We start from the raw sequence: 24,461 nt of genomic DNA, 5'->3' as shown, positions 1-24,461 counted from the left end.
GGCCCAGTCAGCTACATTGTATTAAGTGAATGTATCACTATGGGCAAGGGGTTGTCTGACACTCCAGGAGGGTGGGTTACTGCAGCTCCTCTAGGAAGCAATAACAGTGGCCATCAGGCCTATCTGAATGACAGTCACTTAGCACAGGTCTGCAAGTGGGAATCACAACAAATGCAGGACAGGGGGCTCCACTGGACCCATGCCAGTGCTGTAATAAGGCAGCGGAGCTGTGACCGGGCTATAAGAACTAAGGACAATAATACAATTGCTAGGAGAGCTTTTAGGGTAGCTGCATTCCATGAGGAGCTGGACCGCATGTTTGTGGGAGAACCCAGTACTCATTTTCAGCATTTTGTGGACCCCTTGATTGATCCTCAAATACAGGATTTCATCAGCCTGATGAACCCTGAAACAGATGCAGTCGTGGACGCCAGGACTCACCCACCCCCTCCTCAGTCACAGCTTGTGGCTCAATCTGAAGCACAGGTGAGGATCCAAACTGGAGAGGGGACCACTTCCAGTAATTATTGTATTGTATATCTTGGTACAACTGAACAGGGGCATCTTAAACAGCTTTGTTCAGAGTGTCAGGAGGAGATCACTGTGTTGCTTTACCCTCTCTTCTCTTTCTGTTTTTAAACCGCCGCCCGACCCAGTCCTCCCAACCCCTGTTGCTCATAATGGCAGCTGTCCTGGAGAATGTAAACATTCTCTATTCCCTTTCTTCTGTAAATACTTAAAGACAACCACTGCTTCAGCTTTAGGTTCTCTCCCACATCCCCCTACTGGCGTGGCTTCTTGCTCTCCTACCTGCCTGGTCCATCCTCACCCCCAAACTCATCCCAGCCAAGTTGAATGCATTGTGTGGATTAAGGAGCAGATGGTTGGAAGGAAAGGCACTTTTTTTGTAACAGCAGATATGGAAAAGAAAAAACATTGGAATCATGTATGTGACTCATGGTTTCATTAATTCCTATCAGCAGTGAGCAAATGTGAGGTATTACGACGTAATTCATCTAACTCATGCTACACAGGCACTTCAAAAAAATGAGATTTGTAAGGGACTGCGGAAGACTTTGTTTACGGCCTAGCTAGGGAACTTCCGCTTTCTCGAGGCTGCCCGGTCACTGTACAACATGGAGAACCAACTTTAACTGGTTTTAGGCCAGTTTTGTCTGCCTTGCATGGCCCGTTGCCAGGTAGCGGAAAGCCCCTTTAGGGAAGTACCTAATTATATATTCATGAGCTGTTTCTGTGTACTGCTTATTATGGCTCGCTGGTTGCCCCTTCGTCGGACTCCGTCCCAGGCAAAGCTCCGGTGTGCTGGGTTCTCCGCCTCCGTGACAGCAACGCTTGGAGTCCCCATTGCGGGTGTGTCACTAACCTTCAATAAAGCCAATAACTCGCTGCTTTGCTGTGTGTGGTCTCATTTTCTCAGAGTACCTCTGCCGGCCTGCAGTGCTTCGAACACCTTGGCCCAGAACAAGATTCTTAAGGCACTCATCCCCCTTTGGGTTACTGCAGAATTCTATTTCCTTTGCAGTGCATTTATGTTGAGTCATAGGTGTTTGGCTTAAGTTTTTACTGTTATGGCAGTGCACTAATTTGCCTGAAGATTGCACAGCAATGCCCGTATAGATGATTTAAGAGTGCCCATATAGATGGTGTTTACCTTCCACTCCTACAGCAGCTCTGGAGACACCATTAAAGAACTACATGGTTCAAAAAAGAACTAGATAAATTCATGGAGGGATAGGTCCATCAATGGCTATTAGCCAGGATGGGCAGTGATGGTGTCCCTAGCCTGTTTCCCAGAGGCTGGGAATGGGTGACGGGATGGACCACAGGATGATTACCTGTTCTGATCATTCCCTCTGGGGCACCTGGCATTTTGGCCACTGTTGGATGACTGGATACTGGGCTAGATGGACCTTTGGTCTGACCCAGTATGGCCACTCTTATGTTCTTATGTTCAACCAACAGCATGGGATATTGTCCCAGCTTACCTATTTGAACAGAATCCTTCTTTGCGTTTTGGGGACCCACCTCAGGGTAACCTCCTCCAAAGTAAGAACAGTCTGAAGAAATATATGTACAAATTTGGATCACTTAGTAAACTGGCCACAAGCAAACAATATGCATTTTAATATGGCTAAATGTATATGCCTAGGAACAAAGAACATAGGCCATACTTACAGGATGGGGGACACTTTCCTGGGAAGCAGTGACTGAAAGATTTTTGGGTTGTGGTGGATAATCAGTTGAACATAAGCTCGCAATATGACCTTGTGGTCAAAAGTGCTTATGCAATCCTGAGATGCATAAACAAGAATCTTGAGTAGGAGCAGAGAGGTTATCTTACCTCTGTATTTGGCACTGGTGTGACTGCTGCTGTAATACTGGGACCACTTGTGGTGCCCACAATTTAAGGAGGATGTTGATATGCTAGAGTGGGCTCAGAGAAGAGCCACAAGAATTATTAAAGGATTAGAAAACATGCCTTATAGTGAGAGACTCAAGGAGCTCAATCTTTTTAGCTTAACAAAGAGAAGGTTAAAGGGTGACTTGATTAGAGTCTGTAAGTATCTACCTGGGCAATAAATATTTAATAATGGACTCTTCAATTTCGCGAGAAAGGCATAGCACAATCCAATGGGTGGAAGTTGAAGCTAGACAATTTCAGACTGGAAATAAGGTGTAAATTTTTAATGATGAGAGTAATTAACCATTGGAACAATTTAGCAAGGGTAATGGTGGATTCTCCATCACTGACCATTTTAAAAGCAAGATTGGATATTCTTTCTAAAAGATCTGCTCTAGGAATTATTTTGGGGAAGTTCTATGGCCAGTGTTACACAGGAGATCAGACTAGATCAGTGGTTCCCAAACTTTAACAACCTGTGAATCCCTTTCATTAAAATGTCAAGTCTCGTGAACCCCCTTCTAAAAATGAATATTTCCAGGAATTTTCTCCTTTACCTGAGTATAAATTATAAAAACAGTGATCTTGGAAATATAAAATTTGTTTTTATGACATGCTTATTTCACACTATATTATTATTATTATTTATCATTACAGTATTTTATTACATTATGAAAATAGCAACACTTTTCCAAGATCTCACTTTCATAGCTTGTATCACTTTGAATAAGCCTGTTATAAAACAAGGCTCTTATGTTTCATCAAGGAGTATCAGATGTGAAACAGCATGAAGGTATTTAAGAAGTCAACTCAAAGAGTTCCTCCTACACAAGCATTCAGGTCTTGAGCAGTCCAGACAAACAAAGCATGTTACAACAAAGCTTAAACTTGTTCTTCATAATAATTTTAAAAACAATACTAGCTGCCTATTTAATTTTAAAAACAGCAAAAAATATCCACCTTTCTTTCCATTTCTTCTAAGGAGTCAAGGAGTCTTGAAGTTTAAATCTCCTCAATGTGATAGATATGTTTGCTTTGATCTGCTTAGCTCTTGGAGTCCAGGCGCTCGAGACTGCTGGCCCTGTGCTGCCTGGGGTCCCGAGGGACAGCTCTGTCCGCCATTAGGGAATTTTTTCCCAAGAACCCCCTGTAACATTTCACGAACCCCAGTTTGGGAACCACTGGACTAGATGATCAGTTATCCCTTCTGACTTCGGAATCTATGAATAAGATTCTTGCAGTCAGCAGCAAGTTCCAGTCCCTGAATAATAATTTATTCTCTCCTTGATTTCTTGCAAGAGAGGAAATCTGTTACCCATATCCAAAGTGTATAGGTACTGGGAAGGAGCCTTAACAGTTAGGGTTGCCACCTGTACAGATTTTCCCCAGATCATTGTTTTTTGAGGTAGTTATTTTGAGAAATCTGTAAGGATGCTCAGTACACACTACCAGCTGTCCAGTTTTGCAGGCTCAGGATTATCTCTGATATCCCGGGGGCCTTTTGTACATCTGAGGTGGTAACCCTATTCATGTAATATCCAATCTAAATTTTCATTGCTGCAGATTAAGCCCCTTACTGCTTGTCCTGCCTTTGGTGGGCCTGGAGAACAATTGATCACCATTGTCTTTGTAACAGTCCTAATGTATTTGAACACTGTCATTGGGTACCTCCTCAGTCATCTTTTCTCAAGACTAAACTTGCCCATTTTTTTTTAACCTTTCCTCATGGGTCAGGTTTATTAAACCTGATATCATTTTTGTTGCTCTCTGGACTGTCGCCAACTTGTCCACGTCTTTCCTAAAGTGTCCAGTTCTGGGCACCACACAGTACTCCAGCTGAGACCTCAACAGTGACGAGTAGAGAGGGACAATTACCTCCTGTCAGGGCCAGCTCTAGGTTTTTTTGCCGCCCCAAGCAAAAAATTTGCCACCCCAAGCTCAGGTGGGGCTTGGGCTCACAGGTGGCGCTGGAAGCGGAAGGAGTGATGTCACCTTCTCCCAGTGCCTGCAGGGGCTTTACCCCAGCCCGGACGCACAGAGAAGCCCCAATATAAGGGGTGGCACAAGGCAGCGCAGCAGCCAGTGCACAGATGAGGCGGTGCAGCCCCGACTCCTCGGCAGGACTTGCCCTCTCCTCCCCAGATAACGGCTGGGCCCTGGCAGCTCAGCATCCCAGAGCTGGGGCTTCCCCTTCCCGCTGCGGCCAGGGGCGCGGCCCCCTCGCCCCATCTAAGTGGCGAAGCTCTGAGAGTACAACTGCCCCCCCCCAAAAAAGGGTGGCTGGAATGCTGCCCCTGGAAATGTGCCACCCCAAGCACGTGCTTGCTTTGCTGGTGCCTAGAGCCAGTCCTGCCTCCTGTGTCTTACATACAATACTCCTGTTAATACACCCCAGAATATTAGCTTTTTTTTTTTTTTTTTTTTTGGGCAACTACATCATATTGTGTCATAGTCTTGTTGGGTTGTATGCCGCGGCAAGGCCTCCTCCCACTCTCTCAGCCATGTCAGCCCTATCAGGTATGGCAACATGGAAATTACAATATGACAAATATCTCATCTGCTCTCTGAGCCATAGAACTGCATCCCACTGGATAGATCAAGACATCCTGAAGTGCCTTAAGGTTACCGGTTACCAAAGACTTTTGAGTAATTGGGTGGATCTTTTCCAACTCAGTTGGCCCATCTCATAATCTGGTAGGAGGTAGACATGAGCCAAAGACCCAACAGAAAGCTTCAGTCTCCTGGAAGTGGAAGGTTTTTCCCCAAGTAAGACAGCTTCCACATGGTCATTCTGTGACACTTTGTTGGGTGTTGTCATAAATATAAAGGGAAGGGTAAACCCCTTTAAATCCCTCCTGGCCAGAGGAAAAACCCTTTCATCTGTAAAGGGTTAAGAAGCTAAGACAACCTCGCTGACACCTGACCAAAATGACCAATGAGGAGACAAGATACTTTCAAAGCTGGAGGGGGGGGGGGGGGGGACAAAGGGTTCTCTCTGTCTGTGTTGTCTTTTGCCGGGACCAGAGCAGGAATGCAGGTCAGAACTCCTGTAAAGGGTTAATAAGCAATCTAGTTAGATATGCATTAGATTCTGTTTTGTTTAAATGGCTGTTAACATAAGTTGTGCTGAAAGGAATGTATATTCCTGTTTTTGTGTCTTTATGTAACTCAAGGTTTTGCCTAGAGGGATTCTCTGTGTTTTGAATCTGATTACCCTGTAAGGTATTTACCATCCTGATTTTACAGAGGTGATTATTTTACTTTTTCTTTAATTAAAATTCTTCTTTTAAGAACCTGATTGCTTTTTCATTGTTCTTAAGATCCAAGGGTTTGGGTCTGTCTTCACCTATGCAAATTGGTGAGGATTTTTTATCAAGCCTTCCCCAGGAAAGGAGGTGTAGGGCTTGGAGGGATTTTGGGGAGAAAGACATTTCCAAGTGGGCTCTTTCCCTGTTATATTTGTTAGACACTTGGTGGTGGCAGCAATAAGGTCCAGGGACAAAAGGTAAAATAGTTTGTACCTTGGGGAAGTTTTAACCTAAGCTGGTAAAAATAAGCTTAGGGGGTTTTTCATGAAGGTCCCCACATCCGTACCCTAGAGTTCAGAGTGGGGAAGGAACCTTGACAGATGTCTTCGGAAGGCTCATGATGCACTGAGCATGGTTGTTATCATGATGTTATATTAATTGTTACAGTAATGTTATAGGTTATAATTTCATGTATATAGTTATGAGGCTGAAAATATATCCTCATGGCTTAAAGTAGGGGCTCTCAAACTGGGAGTCAGAACCCCTCAGGGGGTCTCAAGATTATTATGTAGGGGGGTTGTGAGCTGTCAGCCTCCACCCCAAACCCCGTTTGGCCTCCAGCATTTATAATGGTGTTAAATATATAAAGAAGTATTTTTAATTTATTGGGGGCGGTCACACTAAGAGGCTTGCTATGTGAAAGGGGTCACCAGTACAAAAGTTTGAGAACCACTGGCTTAAAGCAAGCCCAGACAAAGACTCTGCAGAAGCAGAGGGGCAATTCACACCTCATTGGGGCATGGATGGGACAAATCCAGCTGAGCCTTACAGGAACAAAGGGTGCTGGCCTAAGCAGCAACAAAAGAATCTGGTAGACTCTCAAGGAAGTCACCCCCCCTTTGGTCAGTTTGGAATTGCAATGAGGTAATGCTTACCTGACTCTGAAAGGGGGTGGGTGGAGGCAAAGCCAAGAGGGAAGAAAGGACATGATAAAAGAGAGAGACATTTGCCATGCTCTCTCTCTCTCTTCCACTTACATCTACAGACACCACCACCAAGTGACTGAAGTGTTGATCAAAGGGGAGAGCCTGGCTGAAAAGCGACCAGCCAGCCTGTGGTGAGAAGCATCTAAGTTTGTAAGGACATTGATAGTGTTAAAATCAGCTTAGAATGCTTTTTCTTTTTATTTCATTTGACTAAATCTGACTTACATTTAGATTTTAAGTGATTATAAGTCAATTTTTACAGTTAATAAATTTGTTTGTTTATTCTATCTGAAGCAATGCATTTGGTTTGAAGTGTGTCAGAGGCTCCCCTTGCGATAACAAGCCTGGTACATATCCATTTCTTTGTTAAATTGACAAACTCATATAAGCTTGCAGCGTCCAGCGGACATAACTGGAGACTGCAAGATGGAGGTTCCTAGGGTTGTGTCTGGGACCGGAGATACTGGCTAGTGTCATTTGCTTGCAAGTAGCTGGGAGCAGCTTACATGCCAGAGGCTGTGCATGAACAGCCCAGGAGTGGGAGTTCTTACAGCAGAGCAGGGTAAGCCTGGCTCCCAAAGTCAAGGATTGGAGTGGCCTAGCAGATCACAGGTCTAGATAACACCAGAGGGGAACATCACACCTTCCCCACCACACCTAGAACTCTTCCTGACGTGCCCTTTAAAGGCTATAGAATGTCTTAATTCCCCAGAACACTAACATCAGTCCCACCAAGAGCTATAGGAGAAAATCAGGCACTCTAGGTCCTCCTTCCGGTCTCTGACTGAACTAATAAAGGACTTCTTCAAGCCATAGAGGTTCTGTGGCCTCTCCGTTACCAACATGGCCTTTCCCTTCTGGACCATCTTTCAGCCCTAACAGTCTGTGTTGGTATCTGGACTCTCATTACCAAAATTTCTATATTGGCTTCTCTCTCTATTATTGTTTCCAACTTAGGGCTATCTTCTACCCCATAGGCCCCCTCTGCACCTGCCCACTTCCTGCCATGCATCTCGCTGTATCATTTCTTTCTTTCTCCATCCTCTTAACTTCCCTCCCACTTCTCACAGGGCCTCTCTGTTCCTCATTAGCATCTCTTCTCCCCCACTGCTTCTTTCCTCTGATGATCATCACCTCTTCCAACTTTTTCCAACTCAGTTGCCCCATCTCATAACCTTCCCACCCAGGTTCTCCTTAACCTCCTCCCCAGCCCTCCAAATATCTAGAGCATTTAGGAAGCATGCAAACCAAGCATGCAAACTAACAACGTGTTTGCAGTTCGTAAACCCTTTGTTATGCTCTGTTACCCCATATTTTCTATTCATTTTCCTTGTATTAGGAATTATCCTTTTTATCACAGTCATCCCCTGCATCTATGATGCCTCAGTGACAGGAAAATATAGATTGTAAACATTTTGGGACAGGAGCCAAGTCTAATGTATCTAGCACATGTTGGATATGGCATTAAAAATCTGAGAAATTCAGCAACATTGTCTCCTCCCAGATTTATCTGCCCTCAATGAGGCTCAGTAGTCATGGGTTCTTTAGGATGAAGAAGTCATGATAAAATTATGTAATTCTCCATGCTCTGATACTATACTAGTGAGGGCTACATCACTACCTGAAGAGAGAGACTCATAGACTTTCAGGGCAGAAGGAACCATCATGATCATCTAGTCTGATTTGCTGCACATCACAGGCCATAGAACCTCACCCACCCACTCCTGTAATAGACCCATAGCCTCTGGCTGAGTTACTGAAGTTCCCAAATAATGCTTTAAAGATTTCAAGTTACAGAGAATCCACCATTTACTCTAGATACTTGTTTCAGAGTGGTAGCTGTGTTAGTCTGTATCAGCAGAAAGAACGAGGAGTACTTGTGGAACCTTAGAGAGTAACAAATTTATCTGAGCATAAGCTTTCATGGGCTAAAGCCCACTTCATCAGATGCATGCAGTGGAAATATAGTAGGAAGATATATAGATATATACACACACACAGAGAATGTGAAAAAATGGGGTTTGCCATACCAACTCTTAACGAGACCAATCGATTAAGATATATATCTTCCTACTGTATTTTCCACTGCATGCATCTGATGAAGTGGGCTGTAGCCCACGAAAGCTTATGCTCAAATAAATTTGTTAGTCTCTAACGTGCAACAAGGACTCCTCATTCTTTCTTCTAGATACTTGAACACCACAACAGTGCAGATCATCCTGATATTGCAGCCAGCCAGCATGTTCATGTAGTTAATTGATTTTCTATTTGTATAGGGCACACTATACTCTTGTGTACCCTCAGGGGAAGGTGAGGAGCGTCTAAGAGGAACAGAAATGATTGAAACTGCAGTTGCACAGCATTCCTCTGTGGCTTACTGCTGACTCTGCCTGTTCATGTGTAAAGTGGTGTGATTGCAGGTCCTGCCGAACAGTGCCTGAAACCAGTCAAGGAGTTTGGATGCAGAGGATTGACTGATACTGCTGGCATCTCTAGTGGTCCATCAGAATGCGTTCATATGAATATCATAGACCCTGACAGGTTGTGGCTTGGCTGGCTCATCCACTCGTCTTCTTCAACTCATTGCATATTTGCTAAACCACTTCTTGGATCAGCCTGTACCTCTGAAGCACCACTAACTTTTTCTCATGTCCAGGAAGGGGCTAGTTTTCAAATGTGTCAAAGTGATTTAGGTGCCTACATCATATTTCCAAAAAGTGATTTAGGTGCCTAGGAAACTAAATTTCTTTGACAGTTAATGGAAATCAGGCCTGGTCTAAACTCAAAAATTAAGTTGGTGTAACTACATTGCTCAGGGGTGTGAAAAATCCACATACTTGGGTGGCAAAATTAGGCGGATCTAAATCACTGCATGGACAGTGCTAGTTGAACAAAAGAAGTCTTCTGTTGACCTAGCTACCACCTCTTGGGGAGGTGGAGTGCATATGCCAATGGGCAATCCCGCCCACTGGCATAGGTAGTATCTATACTGAAGAGCTGCAATGGTGCAGCTGCAAGTACAGACAAGCCCCTAGGTCCTTAATGGCCAGATTTACAATGGTATTTAGGTGCCTAAAGATGCCGATAAGTATCTACTGGGATTTACAAAACTTCCTGAGCAGGTTAGATGCCTAACTTCCATTGAAGTAGGACCTAATCTGCTTAGACCCTTCCGTAAATTCCATTAATGAATAACAAATTATGTACTTTACTCGGTTCCTGCCCATGATTTAAACTTTTGAAAATTTTCCCCCTAAGCTCCTAAATGCCAAAGTTACTTTTGAAAATGGGACTTAGGCACTTTTAAAAAATTTACCTGGAGTTCCTACGGTCTGAACATCTTGTCCTCAGCCTTTCCTCTGTCTCTGCTGAACAGTCAGCCTCAGCATTGCTTCTTTCTAAACCTAGCCTCCCTCTCTCATTCTCCGTGTGATGTTTTGGCAACCACCCAGACAGTAAGTGGTTCTGTCACTTGTTGCCCTGTAACCTTGCAGGCCTTAATGCTGTGCATGGTTCAGTAGTCTGGTTCTGTAGTGTATGGTTCAATAGCCTGACTGCAAGAATAAGGTCTCAGCCTAGGGTGACCAGATGTCCCGATTTTATAGGGACAGTCCCGATTTTGGGGGCTTTTTCTTATATGGGCACCTATTACCTCCTACCCCCTGTCCTGATTTTTCACACTTGCTGTCTGGTCACCCTATCTCAGCCTGGCTCTCATCAGTTTAGTTACACTTTACAAGGTGACACCAAGAGGCCTTTCAGTCCAGAGTCTCCCAAAATATGTCCTCCCACAGTTCCTAACTATGGGAAACTTGGATCATTCCCCTTTGGTTTGTCACCCCACAGGTGTGAAACCAGCCCCCCAGTTACCAGCTTACTTTGGAACACACACTCCATGCAGTTTGCACACCAGAGAACTGCTTGGGAAGAAAATAAACAAAATTTATTTAATAGAAAAAAAACACAGATTCAAAGATGAGACAGTAAAGGAAGCAAACGTACTCAAGTTACACAGAAAATAAAGACGCAACCTTTCCAATCTTTACACTTTCAAATTAGATAAAAATATCTTATCTTAAAACAGTTTCCCAGTGTACTACCTGGCTACTGGGCAGGATCTGGCTTTCACAGACAGCCTCCCACCTGGACACTGGCCCTCAAGTTCTGGATGAAAAAACCTCTGTTCCAAGCCTCTTTTTAAATGGTGGTTTTCTTTTCCTCTCACACCATATTGACTAATGGTTATTCAGATTAGTGAAATTCCCTCTTGACTTGATGCTGGGGAGTGGGGAGTGGGGGGGGGAGGGGTATTTTTTTTCAGCTGTAGGTTATCTCAATGTCTTTCCATTAACTCTAATGGTCCACCATTGTCCTTTCCCTACAATGGATAATTACTTGAAGCCAAGGTTGTGTAAACAGCTGGCTTGGAAAATACCCCTCCCTGCTTGATTGCTTCACCACCCTGATGTGGGGTGTAGTTGACTTGGCACCACAGATTGAGCACAGTTTTCTGTATACACAAATTCATAACCATAGTCTGTATATCTCATAATAAGCATCAAGTTCAGAACATTACAAGCTTTCATAAAAGACCTTACTTGATATATTTTATAGTTCAATAACACTGTATGCAATCAGTTGCTTTACCTGCTTATTTTTGGGGTAAACCTTCTGTTCTCCCCTTGTGGTGTCTTGACACTGCTTGTTACACAGCCCCTTGTGAGTTTGAGGCTGGAGTTTTGGTCTCTGGCCAAGACATAAGGTTCACCTCTGCTCCTCTTTTTTTGGATAGGGTGTTGGCTATCTTGTTCTGCAATCCCTCCCCACGTTTAATCTCCACAACCTACTCCTACAAAGTTATGTTGCAGCATAGCAAGGTGGAGTTGGTTCCTTTTGTTCTATGGAGCCATACTATTGGTGAGTGGTCTATTAACAACCGGAACCACCTATTGAACAGGTAGGGTCTGAGTTGCTTTACAGCCCACAGTATAGCATAACATTCCTTTCTTATTACGGAATAATTCTGTTTCGTGGGAAAGTTTTTTGCTGAGAAATGCCATTGGATGTTTCTTATTATTTTATTCCATCCCCTTCAGATTTAATTACATCTCAAATGACCACCCTAAACCTATAGGTTAAGGGACATCAATGAAGTGAGCTGTAGCTCACGAAAGCTTATGCTCAAATAAATTGGTTAGTCTCTAAGGTGCCACAAGTACTCCTTTTCTTTTTGCAAATACAGACTAACACGGCTGCTACTCTGAAACCTTTCCCTCTCCTTGACATCTATACTTCTCTCAGTGGTTGCTTCCCATTCTTTACTGGGTAGCATGAGATTGTCTGTGTTTTTATCACCCAGAGTCTTTCTCATTCCAGGGCAGCTCTGACGCGGCACATAACAGCCATGCCTAGTTTCCCTGTTCCCAGTGGTGTTCTGGCTCACAGCACCTTTTAGTTGTACCAGTGTCTTACCACCCCCAGCAGTCTTCCCTGCTGCCAACAGAGTTCTGGCCCATAGCATTTCCTAGCTGTACCAGTGACTCCCTGCTCCCAGAAGATTCTGGGTCACAGCACCTTCAGCTGTGCCACAAACATACTCAGCACTTGCCAGAGTAGACACTGAGTTCACTCCCTTGACGACTGAGTCTGGCCATGGCAGCCTTGTATCTGAGTCCTCCGGGTTTAACCCTGTTATATTATTGCAGGAAATAACATGTCAAGAAAAATAACTTCCCACATTACCACTGTCAGAATCTCAGAACAAGTTTAGAGTCCATAATGACTCAGGCTACAGTCTGAGTGATGGGGTCCATCTCATCCACATCTGTTTGTCTGCTAGTTCTTGATCAGGCATATCTGTATGTCCTTCCTTCCTGGGTCCATGGGACTGCCTTGACCTCTTCTGTTCAAGCTGCCGGTGTTTGTCCTTCTCAGCAAGCTTTTTGTTGATCCAGCTCTGCCCCCTCACTGTGATGTCTGGCCTCCAGCTCCATCCATCCATCTCTCCTCCTCGAGTAGTCTTTTCCTCTCCAGATCACCACCTACCATGTGACATTGGGGAGCTTTGTGCTGTGCAGCTATGGTGCAGATTCCTGATGCCAGTAGCCTGCCCCCAAACATAAGGTCTCACCCCTAGTTCTCATCAGCCTAGTTACTCCTTGTATGGTGACACCAATAGCTCTTCCAGTCCTGAGTCTCCCCAAATACATCCTCCCTGAGTTCCAAACTACCAGACAAGTGGACCATTCTGCTCTGCTCTGCTTCATATTCCCTAAAGGCATGACACCAGTCCCTCTGATACCAGCTTACATTGGCATATACACTCCAGACAGTTTGCACACCAGCGAACTGCTTGGGATGAAAATAAACAAAATGTTTATTTAACAGAAAAACCACAGAGTCAATGATGAAATAGTAAAGGAAGCAAACATATCCAAATTACACAGAAAATAAACATAGATGCAACTTCAGGTTTTATACTTTCAAATTAGATAAAATTCCTTTTTTAAGACAAGTTACATATTGCCTTAAACAGTTTCCCACCACTGTCCTTTCCTGGGTTGGACAATGGATAATTATTTGAAGCAAGTTTCAGAGTAGCAGCCGTGTTAGTCTGTATTCACAAAAAGAAAAGGAGTACTTGTGGCACCTTAGAGACTAACCAATTTATTTGAGCATAAGCTTTTGTGAGCTACAGCTCACTTCATCGGATGTATTTGCATTCATCTGAAACAAGTTTCTTCTGAACAACTGTCTTCGGAAGTGCCCCTCCCTGCTTGACTGCTCTATTGTGAGGTGTAGTTGAAGTTGACCCACAGATTATGAGCCCAGTTTTCTATATACATAAATTCATAATCATAGTCTGTATGGATATTTCATAGTGAGTATCAAGGCCAGAATATTACAAGCTTTCATAAAAGACATTACTTAATCTATGTTATAGTACAATCAATTGATTTAACTGCTTATTTGTTGGGTTTAAACCTTCTGTTCTCTCCTTGGGGTGGCTGGAGGCTGATTTTCAAACCCTATCCACGATTACAACCTTTTTTCTGGTCTAACAAAGTATCAAACCTCTCCTGCCCCCTCTTCCCACTCTTTGCAACTCTACCCTCACATCTTCTTGCTCTTGCAGGTCTGTGTGTTATCTGCTCTTTTCTAAGCTGTAGCAGATGACCTAGCACTCTGTGGAAGGCTAAGTGAGTTTGGTTAGCGGACTCTCCTCGACAGTGTATATCATTGTTTGATCTGTGCTGCAGTTTGGATTGTCTCAAAGACCTCAACCGTGGAATTGGTTAAGAAGGGCCAGCTGATGATGTGGCAGGTTGAAGCTGGGCAGGTGAGCAGTAGGGTCTGTGACAAGGAACTGATTGGTGGTTGATGTTAAGCGCCAGTCTTCCTGCCACAAGGACTGCACTGTCATGTCCTGGTGACAGCCTTAACCACAGATTTTTTTCTCCTGCTGATAATAGCTCATCTTAATTAATTAGCCTCTTACAGTTTGTATGGCAACTTCCACCTTCTCTGTATGTATAATCTATATCTTCTTACTATATGTTCCATTCTATGCGTCCGATGAAGTGAGCTTATGCTCTAATAAATTTGCAAAAATAAAAGGAGTACTTGTGGCACCTTAGAGACTAACAAATTTATTTGAGCATGAGCTTTCGTGAGCTACAGCTCACTTCATCGGATGCATCTGTGTCCAGTTTTGGGCCCCCACACTACAAGAAGGATGTGGATAAATTGGAAAGAGTCCAGCGAAGGGCAACAAAAATGATTAGGGGTCTAGAGCACATGACTTATGAGGAGAGGCTGAGGGAGCTGGGATTGTTTAGTCTGCAGAAGAGAAGAATGAGGGGAGATTTGATAGCTGCTTTCAACTACCTGAAAGGGGGTTCCAAAGAGGATGGCTCTAGACTGTTCTCAATGGTAGCAGATGACAGAACGAGGAGTAATGGTCTCAAGTTGCAATGGGGGATGTTTAGATTGGATATTAGGAAAAACTTTTTCACTAAGAGGGTGGTGAAACACTGGAATGCGTTACCTAGGGAGGTGGTAGAATCTCCTTCCTTACAGGTTTTTAAGGTCAGGCTTGACAAAGCCCTGGCTGGGATGATTTAACTGGGACTTGGTCCTGCTTTGAGCAGGGGGTTGGACTAGATGACCTTCTGGGGTCCCTTCCAACCCTGATATTCTATGATTCTATGATTCTATGATCTCACGAAAGCTTATGCTCAAATAAATTTGTTAGTCTCTAAGGTGCCCCAAGTACTCCTTTTCTTTTTGCGAATACAGACTAACACGGCGGCTACTCTGAAATCTAATAAATTTGTTCGTCTCTAAGGTACCACAAGTACTCCTGTTCTTTTTGCGGATACAGACTAATTCAGCTGCTACTCTGAATACTGGCATAGGATACTCTGGGTGGCAATGGATCAACATTCTCGTCATACCTCCTGTCAGTACCTACCACAGTGCGGGGAAGCTAATGATCCTCCTAGCAAACTGAATTCAGCCAGCTCCTGCTTGGAGCATCCCAGTAGTGCTGCTTTCATTAATCCTAATGTGCAATCCCACGATTTTCATACCCGTCAATGTTGAGGGTTCATTGACAGCTAAATGACATTTACTCAGCACTCTTGCTTAACCCCAACTAGAACACAGTATCACAACTTGACTATGATGTGCCCCAGGAAGAGACTAGGCTGGACCACTGTGCCAGTGCCTGAGGGCCCCATAATGGCAGGAAATGATTAAGGGAGATACACCCAGATAATCCTGGTAAGTGACCTGCACGCTGCAGAGGAAGTTGTAAAAAAACCCCAAGGTCACTGCCAATCTGAGCTGGGAGAGAATTCCTTCTGACCCAACATCTGGTCAGCAGTTAGACCCTGAGTGTATGAGGGTTGAACCAAACACCTGAGAGAGAGAGAGAGAGAGAGAGAGAGGGAGGGTGTGTGTGCTCCATGCCACGGGCAGGGCTCTGGCTTTCTGGGTCCAATGTCCCATCTCCAACCAGGGCCATCCCTGATGCTTGAGAGGGGACCGGTTCAGGTCCAGCCATCTACCAGTCGTCCCCCCCGGGCTTCTCCTGGGAGCAGGGAAGGGCGCCTAGGGGCGTCTGGAACCAGCCTGGAATCTGCGCTCACACCGGACGGGGCCGCGCCCCGGCTCGCCCCTCTGGACACCTCCCCCAGGGCCCCCTCCCCCAGCCCGCGAGCGGCGGCTCCCACCTGCCGCAGCCCGCGCGGCTCAGCCGGAGGGGCGGGCGCTGGGCTGGGCTGGCCCAGCAGGGTGCAGCCCAGCGCGGCCGGTCACATGGGCGGGGGGAAGGTGACTCAGGGCTCCCCCTCCCCGCCCACTGGGGAGTGTGTGTGCGGCCGGCGCCGCAGCCACTAGCGCGCTTGCTGGCTGCCGGGGCAGGTGCGGTCCGCGCTCGGGTCTCGGCGCTGGTGAGTGGCCGCGGGGGGGGCTCCGGGCAACTTCCCGCAAACTTTCGGGCCGGGGAGTGAGGTTGGGCCGCCCAGGGCGGGGGAACGTGGCTCCCAGTCACCCGCTGTGCGAGGCGGGCTAGGGGAGAGGCGGGGTGCGGAGGAGGGAGGCGGGGGAAGGGGGTGGTAGGAATGGGGGGATCGTAGGGGCTGCGGGGGGATGGGAGGGGGAGTTAGGGTTTGCGGGGGGGGCAGGTCTAATAGGAGGTGGATTTGGGGAAGAACGCTGCTCGTTTCCCATCCCCTTCCCTCCCACCCCCCCGCCCGGCTTTGGGCGAGGTGAGACCCGCGTCCGGCTCCGGGCAGAGGGGCGGTGCGCTGCTGACACAGTGCTCGTTGCCTGGGCCCCGCTCTAACAAGTGGTTGCTGACTGGTGGGCTTGAAACCGCAGCGGCTGCAGGCAGAAGGCAAGGGACAAAAAGGTGTGTCTAGGCTGACCTACGAAGCCGCGGCAGCATGGCTGCCTGCAGCTAAAATCGCCTGCCCTGGGAGTGCGCGCGTGTTTGCCCATCCGGGAGGGCAGGAGAGGGAGAGACAGGTGCGGCGTGTGTATTTGTTCACGGTTCAGTTTCAGGTCGTAAGCCCTTCGCCCGCTGAGTAATGTACGACTTTCACTGGAAATGAGCAGATAGGCAAGTGTGAACAATCGGGGTAGGGGGTAATAGGTGTCTATATAAGAAAAAGCCCCCCAGATCGGGACATTTTCACCCTATGAGCAGAGCTTTTTCCTGAGTGAATCCGTCCCACTCCTGCCGAGTACTGGTCTGAATTCTTCATCTCTCTTTCCATTCCCCCCCACGCTCCTACAGTAGCTGTGCGCTCATGAAGCTGGTATAAACTGTGGGTTGGGCTTGCTTAATAATATTCCTAACTCATTCTCTATCCTCCAAACTGCAGTGTGCATTGAGATAATAAGCCCAACTTGCAAAACAAGTCGTGCCGAGGATGGGAGAGGGGAATGGAACACTTGTGTTGTGCAAGAGACTACATCAGCGGCTTTATCTGCTGGGAAGTGTGTGGTTGGCTTTGACAAACTCCACACCCCGCCCAAAGAGAGAAACTCAAGGGAGGGACTGTAGATCCAAGACTCCTCAACAGGCTAAAAATGGAGAGAGAGGGAGGGAGGAAGAGGATGGTGGGTATGGTTAAGGTAGAGTACTGAGAGCCTGTACACTTGGATTTGCTGTAGACTTTGTCTGACCTTGTTGGACAAATCACTTAGCTTCTCTGTGCCTTGCTTTCTCCCATACTAACATAGAACTAACTAGCTCAGGGCTTGAAAAATATACGTGACACTTACTAGACTGAGGACTCTACCTATTAGCTAGACCAGACTTCTCCATATGGGGGAGTTAAAATGAATTAACTAAAGGTGTGAAGTTAATTGGCATAAATTAAAGAAGTGAAATGGCCTTAATCCAAGGAAGATTAAGGCTACGTCTACACTTAAGATGTTACAACAGCATATCTGCACCGCTTCTGCATAGACACTATCTACACCAACAGGAGGGGTTCCCCCATTGGAGTAGGTAGCTAGGTTGACAGAATAATGCTTCTGTTGACCAAGCAGCGTCAGGTGTTAGGTCGGCTTAACTATGCTGCTCAGAGCTATGGATTTTTCACATCCCTGAGCTACATAGTTAAAACTGACTTAATTTTCTAGTGTATGCCAGACCTAAGCTACAGCAAACTAATGCCATTTCACTTCTGAATTGGTGCGCACATGGGAGTTTAATGCACATGGGAGTTTAGTTTAACTTTTGATGGCTAACTTTGCACCTTTAGTGTATTTGTATTAACTTTCCTGAGTGTCCCTGTACAGAAAAATCCAGGGTCTAAAACTGAAACCTGTGCCTGCTCTGCTCCTCCAAGGCTGTACCCATTGCAGCAGAAAGGAGTAAAACAATTGTATGCATCCGATGAAGTGAGCTGTAGCTCACGAAAGCTTATGCTCAAATAAATTGGTTAGTCGCTAAGGTGCCACAAGTATACCTTTTCTTTTTGCGAATACAGACTAACACAGCTGTTACTCTGAAACCTATAATTGTATGTTGTTTCATTGTACCATTGTCAATCAACATTCCTATTAAATGCTTCTTAAATTTTATTAGTACAGTAGGGCAGGTTGAATAGCAGGTAATCCATGGAATGTATTTTAAAAATTCCGTTGGTATTAATCTACTAATACTTGCTGACTAGCATTTAACCAGCTATAAAGGTAGCTGCATACCACAAAGTATTAATCAAAGTAGTCAAGTATCAGTAAAAGTAACTAAATAGATTTTTCTCAGCACTATGTGACCAGCTCTACTTAGTACATTTCCCTGATACATTTTTTTCTTCTTACCTCCTTTTCCTTCTTGGCTTCACTCTACTCTTTTTACTACAGTAATCTATGTATATGCTTTTGTGAGTTGTCATCAGTGTCTTTCCTCTTCTTTTTTTTTTTTTTCCCCTTTGATCCACTACTATATTTTTTTCATCTTATTTTTCTTTTCTTTCAAGCCCTCCTTCTGTGCAGCACTTCTTTTCTCTAACTTACCTAATCAGTCACTCCTGCTCATCCCCATTTGTGCACTCACACATAGGATTTTGAAATTTGCCTAAAAGCCAGAGTGAGTTCAACTCTATTAGCCATAGATTGATACAAAATGTGCAGGGGGAACAGCGGGAATGGAGTCAGTCCTGATGCCCTTTCCTTGTGTAGGAAGCAGCAGAGTGCTGAGATGCTTACCCTGAACTTTATTTGGGTACTCTAACTTTCATATCAGCCTCCAGAGCTAGTAGGTGCCTGATAAATGTACAGCCTCTCTGTTCAACTCTAGCTGGCTATAAAAAAACAGGAGGACCAAGGTGTCTCATAGGGTTTCCCCCATCCCAGAGCCTGTTAAATGATTTGGAGGTGGGGTTTTTCACTGTCTTACTCCTCCTTCTGACTAGTGCAATGGGAAGGGAGGTTCTGCTACTCTACCTTTCCCACTCAGCTTTAACACCTGCGCTAGCCTGCTATTGCTGGAAATCCCCCCTCTCCCCCCCCCCCCCCCTTTTTTTGTTTTAAAGCCACAGCAGGGTAGAATTGGTGTAAGATTTGTCAGTTTCACTACTGTGGGGATCTGAAAAACAGTGAAAACTGACAACACTGAACAATTTTCACTTTGCTGTAGTTCACAGAAGCTCTTTTATGTCTGTCTGCAAATTCAGGAGGAGACTAATAAGTTTGAATTTGGAAAGTTTTCTTTGCAACCACAAGGATCAGAACCTTAATATTGGTAGAAAGTGTTCTTAAGTATCAAGAATGATTGTTGCTATAAAACAGATCTAAAATATGTCAAAGCCTCATTATTATTTTACATTTAACGTTAATAGTTTTCTATCAATTTTTTTTAAATGAAATCATTTAATGTAACTTAAAAACTAAGTTATTATGCATTCCCTTATAGCCCTGGAAATCAGAAGGTGACAGACAGCATTGTACTTGTGCTTGAGAAGGGGAAAGTGAAACTGACCAGCCAACATACTTCTATTGTCCAAACTTGAGTGTGATAAAAAAGGTAAATGCAACATTAAAGGTGAAAAGTAAACTTTACATTTTTAGTATTATTGGATTATTAAAACAAATAAGATAACTTATTTTGTAAAACAGATGTTTCTTTAGTTAAGTTAATCTTTTGAGCAAGAAAATAGTAGCCAGGAAGGGTAATACAAGACAACTTTATTTTGCATATTCTCTGTCATGCATGCTGTACTCAAAGTGCTTTACAGAACTGAATGATATAATAGTTAAATAACAAAGGGGGAGAAAATTGAGGTAAAATCCAAGAATAATAGAGATTATTTAAGATAATGCAAAATCTGCGGTTTTTCACCCGGGTCATTCCACTAGTCCAGGGGTTCTCAAACTGGGGGTCGGGACCCTTCAGGGGGTCATGAGCTTATTACATGGGGGGGTTGTGAGCTGTCAGCCTCCACCCAAAACCCCACTTTGCCTCCAGCATTTCTAATGGTGTTAAATATATTAAAAAAGTGTCTTTAATTTATAAGGGGGGTTCACACTCTGAGGCTTGCTATGTGAAAGGGGTCACCAGCACAAAAGTTTGAGAACCACTGGCTTAAAGCAAGCTCAGACAAAGACTAGTCTGTCTGAATGCTGTCGTCTTGTTTGAGCATTCTTTAGTTTCAGAATATAACTTTACTTGCTGCAGAGGTAGTATTGTTTCACTCAAAACATGTTTAATATAGTAAAAGCTGTTCTGTGTGCACTGCTGGAGTACATCTGGAATGGGATTTTATTGGTTTCATACATTGATGCAACTTTGTTAGCTACATCTTGGCTCCTAATGCAGATGAAGGTCAAATTGGGCTAAGATGCATACACATTTTAAGTGATGTTTTTTATGAAAAACGACCATTATATTTTAAGGCCTGTAACTAGCATAACTTAGTTTTGTTCTGTTCTGAAAAGCAGCGCTGTAAAAATAGCACTGATTATCAATTATCTTGATTTCCATGTAAATGTGCTCAGAATACCAACAGGGGTTGAATTTCAGTGGGATTTGGGTGCCTAACTTTGCCTAGGCTCCTCTGAGGATACCCCCGCACCAAGATATTCATCTAAATGCCACTGAAGCAAACACAAGGTAGGGTCTCTTCATGCACTATTACTCATAATAAAGGTTATCCAGGCCAGATTAATCCCTTGGTTCCAACTTTGCAGCCCTGTAGTTCTCATTATGATAACTGTTCAAACTCAGGTGTCAGTGAACGGAACTTGGTGAATTGTTCTGATGATTCACAAGAAGGAGTGGAATCAAGACTATAGCTCTTAACTGCATTAGCTCTGCATTGCTAACAAAAGTACAAAGCAGTAAAAATGTACCTTTTAATTTAAAAAAAGAAAAACAAAACAACCCTGCCTCCTCTGTGGAAACAGTGCTACCATTACTGCACATTAGTTTAACTTTCCCTCAACCAGCCTTATTTTTCACTGATGCTGCCCTCTGTCAGGAGTGCTGGAAGCTCCTGAGAAGTGTGTGGGGGGGTGCTCCCCCTCCGGTGCCTGAGCCGTGGCCCCACCACCCTCGTTCCGCCTTTTTTCCCTGGGGCGCTACCCACTGCTCACTCCTCTCTGCCCCACCCCTGTAGCTCATCCTTAAGGCAGGAAAAAATTGATGGGGACATGGCCCTCTAGCCCTCCCCCACCCCGCCCGCATGTTCTGTACTTGAGAGGAGCTCTTTGTAGTGGCTCTATAGATTTTTACACTCAATTTTGCTATGTCTGCAAATCACTTGACAGTGGTCATGCAGCTGATGTAATCTGGCTGCTACTTTGTCCTCCTCACACCTCTTATGTTTTGTCCCTTTGTTTTACAGGGGTGTATTATGTGTATACGGCACCTAACAAAATGAGACCTTGATCCCTGACTGGGATCTCTAGGCACTACTATAAAATAAATGATTCTGAATACCCAGAGAATAGATGTGTTGAGTGAGGTTATAATTTTGGAAGGTTTATGTATATGCTTAACAAATGCATTGAAGTGAATAGGGCTACTCACAGTTCATAAAATTAAGTATATATGTGAGTTTTTGGAGGACTGGGGTCTGAGAAAATACTACTTTTACATAATTGTTTACTGTATTCTATGAATATCTCCAAGACAAGAACACAGCTACATTGAAGAATTCCCTCCCTGTTACTCTCATCTTCTAACAGAAGAAAGGAGCAAGCAATTCCCATTTCAAAGTCTGAAACACCAAGGATTGATTTGTTATTGACTTGGCAATAACTTGGATTATAAAGTAAAAATCCAAAAATGGCTTAAACTAATGCCAGATTAATTTGATTTAGTATTTTAATGTGCTCTTTTTTTTTATTTGGATATATTCCATGTTGGAACCCTCCATTTGCCTGTGCTCTTAGAATTAATCTTCATGTAAGTGAATTTTTTTTTTTTTTTGGTCATGTCACTTGGAGTATGAAAAACTGGAAGTGTTTATAAGTGGCCAGAATTGATGCTTTGTGACTTGTAACTGATAGGAATACAGGTAAAAGATTTTGAAATATACCCTTGGAGCTGGTTTGAAAAATAAGGGATATTTTTTATGAAACAGTTTGTGGAAAACTTATCCCTAGTTTTTGTTAAAATTTGAAATACGTTTTCAACCATCTCTAATGTGCATTTATACACTTCACACAGCCCTTAATCAGCCATCACTTATGCCACTTGTCCTGTTTTCTTTTCTTAAACAAGCTTTGCCTATTGGAAAGGTGTTAGCTGAAACATCAAAATACAGGGTTACAGTTAAGACCTGCTAGTTTTTATGCTGTCTGACATATATTTGTTCCATCCTGAGGCTTCTGTGAATAGGTCATTGGTAATCATGTGGGAACACTGATAGTGTATTTTTTCTTTTTAAGGTGAAGATTGAAAATTGTAAATTGTTGAATGCTGAAATATTTTTCAAGTTGAGGTCCTTTTAAAGTGCACTTTACTCTAATCATTGGATGACTCTGCCTTAAGGATTCAGAAGTCTGCATGTTGCTCTCTTCCATGCAAATATTCTGAGGAATGGTATAAAGCTGCTTTAGATCCTCTTGTGGAGCTATTAATGATGGCAAATTCATTGCCAAAGTTACTTTCTGTACCCTGAGTTTTACAATGTTCCTAAGGAATATAGGTTGTTTTTTTATAGTTAAATTCTACCAATGTGATACCTGGATCCTGTGTGAAATTAATTAACAGATTTTTTTTTTTAATTGAGGCCAAAAATTGTATTCTCAGCCTGCTTCTGCTGAAATTAATTCCTTAGGTCACTTAAATTGATATTAATGTACCAACAAGATGGAGCTTTTTATTACATATAAAACTAGGTAGTTAAAAAGAAGTCTCCTTAGGTTTAAATCTATTGAACTTTTTTCCTTTTGAGACCTAATAAAACTACTGATAGGAGAATCTTGGAAATCACTTATTGTATATCTTTGGTGTATTGTAAGTTCACTCCTTTGACATGTTCTTTATCCAGTCTTGAGCACAACTTTACAATTGTAGTACTCATTTAAAAATAAACTCTGAAAATTTGAAATGTACAAGTTGTAGTAACTTTCCGTATCTCGCTTCAAAGCCTTGCAGAGAATCATTACAGGCTGGGAGGAAATCCCTCAACCTAACCTCGCACCACTTCTCATGAGCTGTAATTGGACAACAAGCAATTTGAGGAATTCATTTATAAGTTGTGTTTTAAAAAAACAACAACCAACAAAAAACAAATGCAAACAAAACCCACCACCGCTTTCTAAAATGTGAATAGGAAAATGAGTTTTGCCTCAATTTGCTCTTTGGATTCTTCTCAACTCAACATTATTCCTGTGAGTTCTTCTGCTGCATTGTTAAAACTAAGTAGCTCAGGCCCAAATTTTGACCTACCTTTCAAATGATCCAGTGGAAAATTGCCTTTGGATGCATGGGACTCCTGCAATTTGTTGCTCCTCGTTCCTCCTAATGGAGACTTTCTCTGCATCATTAAACTATGTACTTGCATGTCAACAGTAGCTTTCGTTCAAGGACCCAGAGCATTAGACAAATAATGAATTAAAAGTTAAAACAATCCTTTGAGATTGGGAAGATATCCATTTTACAAATTGGGAAATTGTGTGATCTTGAGTCCCTTAGCACGTCAGTGGCAGAGGAGGGATAGACCCCAAGTCTGCTGTAACCACTTAAAACAGCAATCTTTGTGGGATACATTGTTGAATAACTTTGCAGTTACATTATGTGTGTATAAAGACAAACTTACCTTCCTGAGAATTGAAAGGAAGTTCTGTTTTTCTAGCTGGAGGGAAAAGCTTCAGTCTTCTTTTTGTCTATCCCCTTTGATAGCTACTGGGAAGCAGTATATGTGGGGAGTTTTTACATCCCATTTCACTGAATTTGCAAGTGAAATATATACTGTAGGACACCAATTATGACATGGGCTCTAGAAATTGTGGGCATTCTCTAAAAGTATCTAGAATCCTGAAGGATCTGCTGTAAGCTCTTTGTAACAAGCTTTTTTTTTTTTTTTTTAAAGTATTTTTGCTACTGTAAAAAGAGGCTCACGCTACATTTTACATTTTCCTTGCCCCACCTGTTCCATAGTGATTAGACCAGTGCTTCCTAAACTCAGTGGTAGCAGACGACAGAACAAGGAGTAATGGTCTCAAGTTGCAGTGGGGGAGGTTTAGGTTGGATATTAGGACAAACTTTTTCACTAGGAGGGTGGTGAAAGACTGGAATGCATTACCTAGGGAGGTGGTGGAATCTCCTTCCTTAGA

The 24,461-nt window shown here is 43.6% G+C and overlaps 2 protein-coding genes across 2 annotated transcripts in view; both read left to right on the top strand.

The window, feature by feature from the left end:
* ERCC8 (ERCC excision repair 8, CSA ubiquitin ligase complex subunit) overlaps positions 1-19,702 on the top strand; it is a 123,614-nt gene extending 103,912 nt beyond the window's left edge. Inside the window, exon 12 of the mRNA XM_043546510.1 lies at positions 19,591-19,702. Within this exon, the coding sequence (XP_043402445.1) occupies positions 19,591-19,635 (45 nt within the window). The 3' untranslated portion in view covers positions 19,636-19,702. The remainder of the gene's footprint in view (positions 1-19,590) is intronic.
* ELOVL7 (ELOVL fatty acid elongase 7) overlaps positions 19,661-24,461 on the top strand; it is a 48,523-nt gene continuing 43,722 nt past the window's right edge. Inside the window, exon 1 of the mRNA XM_037902855.2 lies at positions 19,661-19,701. The gene's annotated coding sequence lies outside the window, so the exon portion shown is untranslated. The remainder of the gene's footprint in view (positions 19,702-24,461) is intronic.

Source organism: Chelonia mydas, chromosome 5 (genome assembly GCF_015237465.2).
Source record: "Chelonia mydas isolate rCheMyd1 chromosome 5, rCheMyd1.pri.v2, whole genome shotgun sequence".
Classification (NCBI taxonomy): domain Eukaryota; kingdom Metazoa; phylum Chordata; order Testudines; family Cheloniidae; genus Chelonia; species Chelonia mydas.
The sequence above is the reverse complement of the archived record's forward strand: the minus strand, read 5'-3'. Positions and strand labels throughout refer to the sequence as shown.